Source organism: Merops nubicus, unplaced genomic scaffold (genome assembly GCF_000691845.1).
Source record: "Merops nubicus isolate BGI_N331 unplaced genomic scaffold, ASM69184v1 scaffold22722, whole genome shotgun sequence".
Taxonomy (NCBI): Eukaryota; Metazoa; Chordata; class Aves; order Coraciiformes; family Meropidae; genus Merops; species Merops nubicus.
Window position 1 is genome coordinate 19,006 of NW_008592090.1, and position 8,099 is coordinate 27,104.

General features: G+C 57.0%; 1 protein-coding gene across 1 annotated transcript in view; it reads right to left on the reverse strand.

The window, feature by feature from the left end:
- The window catches only part of INTS3 (integrator complex subunit 3), a gene marked incomplete at both ends in the record, with an annotated part of 26,593 nt that extends 18,670 nt beyond the window's left edge, over positions 1-7,923 (reverse strand). Inside the window, 5 exons of the mRNA XM_008935056.1 lie at positions 439-441; positions 1,004-1,088; positions 1,267-1,380; positions 6,453-6,536; positions 7,840-7,923. Of these exons, the coding sequence (XP_008933304.1) occupies positions 439-441; positions 1,004-1,088; positions 1,267-1,380; positions 6,453-6,536; positions 7,840-7,923 (370 nt within the window). The remainder of the gene's footprint in view (positions 1-438; positions 442-1,003; positions 1,089-1,266; positions 1,381-6,452; positions 6,537-7,839) is intronic.
- Positions 7,924-8,099: the final 176 nt, after the last annotated feature.

The following is an 8,099-nucleotide window of genomic DNA, read 5'->3' on the forward strand; positions in this document are numbered from 1 at the left end:
GGGGGTGGGTGAGAGGACCCCCAGAGTTCTCTCCCAACCCCACCACGCTGAGATTTGGGATCCTATGAATGGGGAAACAGCACCTAGAAGGCCCAGAGTCCCCAGGGGAGCCAGGTGCTGAGCTGCTCTCCCACCCCCCAGCGTGGGGCTCTGGGCACGGAGCCCCGGAACGCCGGGAGAGGGAAAACAATGGGATCAGAACAATGAAGTGCTGAGAAGTGAGCCAGGGGCTGCCTTCCAAACCAGAAGGGGCCCTGAACGGGGAGGTGTGACCCAGGGGAAACAAGGAACTCCTTCAGCAGCCAGGTTTTCAGCAGCTCTGTGTTTACACCGTGGCCAACAGTCCCAGGGCGGCTTGGCTTGGCGCTCAGGGCTCGTCCCCTCCCCTCTCTGATCTTCCTCCCCTCCCCTTTTAGAGCAGCCTCAGCGATTCCCAACCCCCTGGCACGAGCCTGGAGGGGCAGAACATCACGTCAGGGGCAGAACATCATGTCAGGATTTACAGAGGGGTGTTAATTCCTCCAGGGGTGGACGTCAGCGCCCGGCGCCGAGCGGAGGAGGACACGGAAGAGGCTCCGTTCCTGTGGGTCAGGAAAGGCGTGGGCCCGACCCTGGCCTGCTTCCACCCCAGGGGACCCCTCTGCCCCCCACCACGGGCAGCTTTACGTGGGGTGAAGCTGCTCCTGGGGTCTCTGAGAAGTCCCAGAGGAGGTCAGGAGGCAGCTCAAAGGGCAGGGCAAGGCCTGAGGATGACCCCGGCGCTCGCGCGGGGCGAAACGCGGCAGCAACAGGAACCAAAACGTTTCCTGGCTGTTCCAGCACCTGCCAAGAGCCTCCAGGCTCTTGATTCAGCCTCATGGAGACTGTCAAGAGCAACAGGCTCTTGAAGGCTCCTCCCCAGCTCCATCCTCCCTAGCTCCATCCCCCCCTAGGGATGTTTCCTCACCAGCTGGGTGAGGGGAGGTCGGTGCCGGTCCGTCCGTGGCACGACTCCACGACTCACCTGCAATCTGCTTCATGAAGGTCATGCAGACACCATCAGCACCCAGCACCCCGCTCTTCACCAGCTCCCTCAGCAGCCACACCAGCTGGGCAGAGGAGACATCAGGGCAGCTTTAACCACAGCCAACCCCCACGACCCTTCTCCCTCAGCTCCGCCGCGTTCCCGGCGTCGCCCGCTCCCCAAATCCACCCCCTCAAACCCTTTCCCGTTCCTCCTCTGGCCTGGCTGGTGTGAAAAGGGTGATGCTAAGGAGAAGATCTCACCTGGGTTCGACAGGTGTCCTGCAGCTTCAAGTACTTCTCCATGAGGATGTGGTTGATCTTGTTGAGCACGATGTTCATGCCGTCCCGGCTGACCAGCGCCAAGTCCCGGTAGCACTGCAGGGGAGAGGAAGAGGAGGAAGATCCTTCAGATGAAGAACCATAATGGAAAACACAGGAAGGTTTTATCAAACCTCATCCAATCAATGAGTTTCAGGGGAAGAACATCAAGGTAGGTGGTCTCCTAGGGGGTGACAGCAGTTGGCAGCTCAAGGCCAAGCAGGGAGAGCTCTTAATCCCTCGGGGTGTTAGGAACTGAGAGTTGGATCTGCTGGATTTAGCCCCAGGAGCCAAAATTTTCTCCCTGCAGCACAACTACTGTTGGGTGTCCCTCATCCAGCCTTCCCTGCATCCTGCCAGAGCTCCAGAGAGACCAGCTCTGGAGAGAGAAGATGGACAAAGGTCCTTCAGGAAGGATGAGGGAACGAACAGGCACGTGGAGGTCACGAAGCCTCTCGCTGCTCCAGTCTCCCCAGTGCCAACTGGTACCCACAGGACTGGTCCCAACAGTCCTATGAGGTGCTGCTGGTTTGATCCCATGAGGGCTTCACAGGGGTGGAGGAACAAATCACCCCCCTGCCACCCTTTCCTGCTCCCAGAAGATTTCTGAGACCAGCCAGAGCTGAACTTGGAGCCCGTCCAGCTCAAACCCATCCTGCCCCTTGGCTTGGCTGGGGTGAGAAATGCAGCCACCCAAAATGGGGGATCTGGCAGAGCTCTGCCATGGGAGGAGGGGAAGGATGGACCTTCTCCAAACCTCCCCTGCCACCAGGAGCCAGGCCACAAACCCCCTGACCACAGAGCAAAGGTGTTGGCTCTGCCTCCCCCCCTGCTCAGGACAGCAGGGGAGGGGGGGGTGGAGGGTGATTAGGAAGTAATTAGCTAAGAGGCTCTGCATGAATGTTAATTTGTGCCAGTAAATGTCATGCTATTCCAGAGAGCAGGGGTCTGGTCTCTGCATCCTCTTTTAGAGAGCTAATGAGGCCTCAGAAGATCTCTTTGATCAGACTCCTCGTGCTCAGGTTTTTCTCTCTCCCTTCTTCAGAAAGCACTGGGTGAAAAAAAAAAGAGCAACAACCCCAAATCCCAACTGAAACCCCAGAATCCAGGAGGTGCAGACTCTTTGGAGCCTTTAATTGCTTTGGAAATGCTCAATGAATGCTCAGGAAGAAGAATCAGACTCAAAATCTCCACCAAGACATCCACCTAGCCAGGAATGGACAGAACCTCCCGTGGCTGCATCAGAGAGGGATTGTCCCCCAGGCTGGGCACTGGGGGGGGCAAACCTCAAATCCTGGGGGTGATTTTGGGACCCTCCCTCCCAGCAGGAGCTTGAGGGGCTGGAGGGTGGGCAGAGAAGGGCAACGGAGCTGCTGGGGAAGGGTCTAGAGGCCAAGTGTGGGGAGGAGCAGCTGAGGGAGCTGGGGGTGCTGAGCCTGGAGCAAAGGAGGCTCAGGGGAGACCTTCTGGCTCTGACACCTCCTGACAGGAGCCTGGAGCCTTGTGAGGGGGTGAGATCTCTGTCCTCAAGTGATGGAATGAGAGGAACCAGCCTCAAGTCACCCCAGGGGAGGTTTCAGTGGCCCCTGAGGAACAATTTCTTGCCCTGGAGGGTTGCCCAGGGCTGTGCCAGGCTGCCCAGGGCAGTGGTGGAGTCCCCACCCCTGGAGGGGTTCCCAAGCCCTGGAGATGTGGGGTGAGGGACACAGGGCAGGGGGGACCTGGGGGGACTCCAGGAGCTCTGAGCTCTCTCCCAGCTCTGGGATCTGATGACACAGCCCCAGTGCCATGGATGAGACCCCAACTTGTGGGGCCAATTCTGGCACTAAAGAAGGGCTGGAACAAACACCAAGAAGAGACCCTTGAAGGGATTGACTTGGGTATTTCAATGCCAGGAGGAAGGACACCATAATCCTCCTCCCTAGGGAAATTGGGCAGCTCTTCCCCTCACTTACCACACATTTCCTTCAATCCCCTCAGCAAACACTGCAGAAAACCTCCACTTGAACTTCACCTACCATGTCACTGACCCTTGAGCCAAGCTACAACTGCTCAGAGGAGCACAAGCCCCATCCCATCAAGACCCCAGAAGAGCTGGAGAAAAACCTCCAGGGCCTTCAGCAGCTTGAAGAGGAGAAAGGGGCAGGGAAAGAACCTGAATTTCTCCATTCTAAGCCAAGGCTGCAAACAATCCCTGGCCTCTCCCCCCCCCTGCCCTCGTCAGCACGGAGCCACCACTCCTCTTAATTAACAGGAAGGGACAGATGATAAATGGGAGCTTGAAAACGAGGGGAAAAGGAAAACAAGGCTGGCAAGGAGTGGAGGAGAGCAGGAGAAGGCCAGGGCGGGTGGAGGAGCCGGTGGGGAGCGTGGGGTTGGGCTGCAGGGAGGGCTCCCCGTGCCCTAATTAGCTGTAATTAAAGCAGGAGGTGGCTAGGGGGAGGAGGGAGGGGTTGCCAACCTCACTTCCTGACCTGCTCAGGGGTTTAAGCACAGCTCAGCTCTCCTGGCTGGAGAGTCCAAGAGGGAAGGGAAGGAGGAGGACAAGGAGGAGGAGGAGGAGGGTGAGGCAACAGAGGACTGGGTGGCACAAAGAGGGGACTAGGGGCTGATGGAAGTGGGGGACAACGAGGCCACAGCATGAACTGAGCCCAGGGATGGACACCCCCAGAAGAAAAGATGCCCAAGGAGCTGCTGGGAGATGTTTCTGCTGGGGTGCTGGGACTGGAGTGTGTTCAAAGACGCCTGGATGCCACCACGGGCAGCTACAAGACCTGTTATTTTGGGTAAAACTGGTCCCAGGAGGGTGGTGAAACCTCCTGGGGTGTGCTTGATGCAGAGCAGAACTTCCACAGCAGCCTGGAGCACCCAGGACCCCCCCTGGACCCACAGGAGGATGAGCTGAGCTCAGTGATGATTACAGAGCCCCCTCAAGTGTCCTGGAAGATGTCCTATCAGTCAGGCAAGGGTTAACCCTACAAGGACCTTGGAGGCTGGCCAGAGAAGGGCAATGAATCTGCTGGGGAAGGGTCTAGAGGGCAAGTGTGGGGAGGAGCAGCTGAGGGAGCTGGGGGTGCTGAGCCTGGAGCAAAGGAGGCTCAGGGGAGACCTTCTGGCTCTGACACCTCCTGACAGGAGCCTGGAGCCAGGGGGGGGGTCGGGCTCTGCTCCCAAGGGACAAGGGACAGGATGAGAGGAGAAGAAACAGTCTGATGTTGCCCCAGGGGAGGTTTCAGAAAAGGAGGCTCAGGGGAGACCTTCTGGCTCTGACACCTCCTGACAGGAGCCTGGAGCCAGGGGGAGGTGAGATCTCTGTCCCCAAGTGATGGAATGAGAGGAAACAGCCTGAATTTGCCCCAGGGGAGGTTTCAGTTGCCCCTGAGGAACAATTCCTTGCCCTGGAGGGTTGCCCAGGGCTGTGCCAGGCTGCCCAGGGCAGTGGTGGAGTCCCCACCCCTGGAGGGGTTCCCAAGCCATGGAGATGTGGGGTGAGGGACACGGGGCAGGGGGGATCTGGGTGGGACTCCAGGAGCTGGAAGATCCTTTGCAGCCAAAACCCTGTGATGATTCTAACCCCTCTCCAACTGCAGGGAGCAAAGACAAGAGGGAACTGCCCCAACCAAAAAGCCTGGTAGAAAAATCACTGCCTGGCTTCCTGTCCTTGCTGTCTGGGTTCAGGGCAGGTGGCAGCACCAGATGACATCAGAGCCCAGCAGACTGGCAGATGCAATTACTCTCTATGAAAAACAAAAAAAGACATGTTCTGAAGAGAAGGGAAAAGAGCAGGAGGACCAGTCACCTCTAATTAAGGTGGCCACGAGCAGCAGAACATCTCCCAGCTCAGAGAGACATCCTGGGTGCCAGTCAGCAGCTTGGGTGGAGGCAGCCAGAGAATTCCCCCTGCAGAGCTGGGGCAGCTCTGGAGGGCTCAGCACAGCAGAGACAGGGACGCGCTGGAGTGGGGATAGAGGAGCCCCAGCAATGCCCGAGGGGGGAACCCCTCGGCTGGGAGCCCAGCAGGAGAGAGTTGGGCTGGGGCAGCCCCAGAGGAGAAGGCTCCAGCTGGGGAGACCTTCTAGGGGGTGTTTAATACTTAGAAGAAAGCTGGGGACAGAGTTTTGAGCAGAAACTGTTGGGACAGGACAAGGGGGGATGGTTTAAACTCAAAGAGGGAGAAAGAAGGCAGAAATTTTGGATGAATTTTGGATGTTGAGGGTGGTGAGCCCCTGACCCAGGTTGCCCAGAGAGGTGGTCACTGCTGGAACCATCCCTGGAACCATCCCAGGGGAGGTTGAGGGCTCTGAGCCCCCTGCTCTAGTTGGGGACATCCCTGCTCAGGGCAGGGGGTTGGATGTGATGAGTTTGGAAGGTTCTTTCCCCAACCATTCCATGATTCTATCCCAGACTCACTCAACCTTGGCTTCCAGCACGTGGGGACCCCCCCTGGCCTCACTCCAACAGGACTTTGGTTCTCTCTTGGTTCTCCTTGTCTGGTTCCTTACCCAAAACATTCCCAACCCCCTCACTGAGCCCCCTCAGTTTGTTTTAAAAAGCACCAAACCCACAGCCAAGAGGTTCAGGATGGAAAACAATCATCTTGCTGCAAGATGAGCAACACCAGGTTGAAAATTGCAGCTCCAGAGCTGTTAAAGGAGTTATTTAAAAATTCAAAGTGTTCTGTAGAATTAATTGAGGTGGATAATTAAAAAAAAAGCCATTTTCTCCTAGGAATGGGACATGTTCTTCTTCTAGAGAGGTGATTGTTTCTGTAGGCATCTAAATCTGGTTTTCAGCAAGAGAAATCACTCCAGGCCTCCAAAGAGAAGGGAGAAATGGGGAAGGGTCTCAGTTTTTTTTAAGAATCAGCAAAAGCCAATTAATTTTAGGGCTGGGGAAGAGCCCAGCCAAGCTCCTTTCCCTGGTGGCAGCAGCAGGAAAACCAGGAATGGTCTGAGCAAAGTCACTGCCTTGCTGCAATAAGCACTGAGGGTTCCAGGCAGGAGCCTTCTGACACCTCCAGGAGACCCAAAACTTGCCCAGTTCCCAACCCCCCCAGCTCCCTGGCAAAGCCAAACCCCTCCTGGATCAACTTCTCAGCTGGTCAGTGAGGGCTGAAGGCACCTTCTTACCTTCTGAGCCTGGGCAGGTTCTGTCAAGACCAGAGTGAAGAGCCCCAGGCAGATCTCTTCATGCTGGGGGGTTCCTTTACAGATCTGAGGGAGAAAAAAACACCAAGTGCCACCCGTGAGCAGCTGGGGGGGGGTGTTGGAGGAAGCAGCAAGAGGGGGAAAAGCTTCTCAAGCTCAGCAAACGGGCAACAGAGCAGCCAGCAGCCCACTGAGAAGTCCAAGGAGGATGAAAAGGGAAGAGAGGAAACACTCAGGGTGTCCCCAACACTTCTCCCCACCCTGGTGGAAACCTTGGTGGCACCAGGGTGGGTTTTTAGTGGCACCACTTCAGGATCTCTCACTCCTCAGGGGCTACAAACCCCCTTCAAGGAGAAGAGCAGCAGGTCCCTGAGCCCTGTCCTGCAACCAGGGACCTGCCTCAGGGTCTTCTCCAACCTGTTGACCCCCAGAGGAAAGGTTCTCCTGAGTTTCAGAGCCCTGAAATCCAAATGGGCTGGGTTTTAATTCCCATGAAGGGAAGGCAACTCCACAGGGCTGACTCCAAGGTGTTGTGGGGAGGCAAAAACCACAACCAACATCTCTGAGAGCCCGTGAACGTGTCACAGGAGAGGTTTCCTTATAGGGTCACATCTGCAGCTTGCTGGCAAGTATTTGAAGGCTCTGCAGAGTTTGAAATAAATCCTCCATTAGAAAAGCTGAACCTGCTTTTTTTTTTTCCAGAGGGCTGGCTCTTTGGAAGCCTGGAAAAAGCTGCTCCAAGCAAGGCAGGAGCACAGGAGGACACGAGGAAGGCTCAAGGTGGAGAGACAACCTCCTGCACGTCAGCTACTAGAGGCTGGGAGTGGAGGAGAAAGACCTGGAGAGGGGCAACAAAGCTGGGGAGGGGTCTGGGAACGTGGCTGGGGAGGGGCTGAGGGACCTGGGGGTGGTTAGTCTGGAGAAAAGGAGGCTCAGGGGAGATTTTCTGGCTCTCAGCTCCCTGACAGGAGCTTGGAGTGAGGTGGGGGTTGATCTCTTCTCTCAAATAACTATGGATAGGACAAGAGGAATTAGGCTGATGTTGCCCCAGGGGAGGCTGAGGTTGGATCTGAGGCAGAATTTCTCTCCTGGCAGAGTGGGGAAGGGTTGGCCCAGGCTGCCCAGGGAGGTGGTGGGGTCCCCATCCCTGAAGGGGTCCAAAAAAACATGTAGACATGGCCCTTGGGGCCACGTTGGCAGCGTCGGGTGGTCGCACTCGATGCCCTCAGAGCTCTCCCCAACCACCACGAGGCCAAGTGGAAGCTGCAACGTCTTGGATGTGAACTCCCAGCTCTGGGAATCCTCCTCCAGGAGCTTGGGAGCTTGGGTGCCAACACCCAGGCAGGAGGAGGCAGGAGAAGAGACTTACGTGGGCGTTGAGGGCGTCGTTGGCTTCCCTCTCCGACAGCCCGCTGGTCAGGGAGGTGACGATGCCCACGCACCTCTCCAGCCTCTGGAATGAGAGAAAAACCCCAAATTCACCAACTGGGAGGGACCAGCCTGGTCCAGAGTTCATCCTCAGCATGGGGAGAGGCTGCAGAGGCTGCTCCACATCACCTGGAAGAGGCAAAAACAGCCAAGGAGCCAACGGCCGCTCGCAGCCTCTCCCGCCGGCTGGGCCCCCGGACC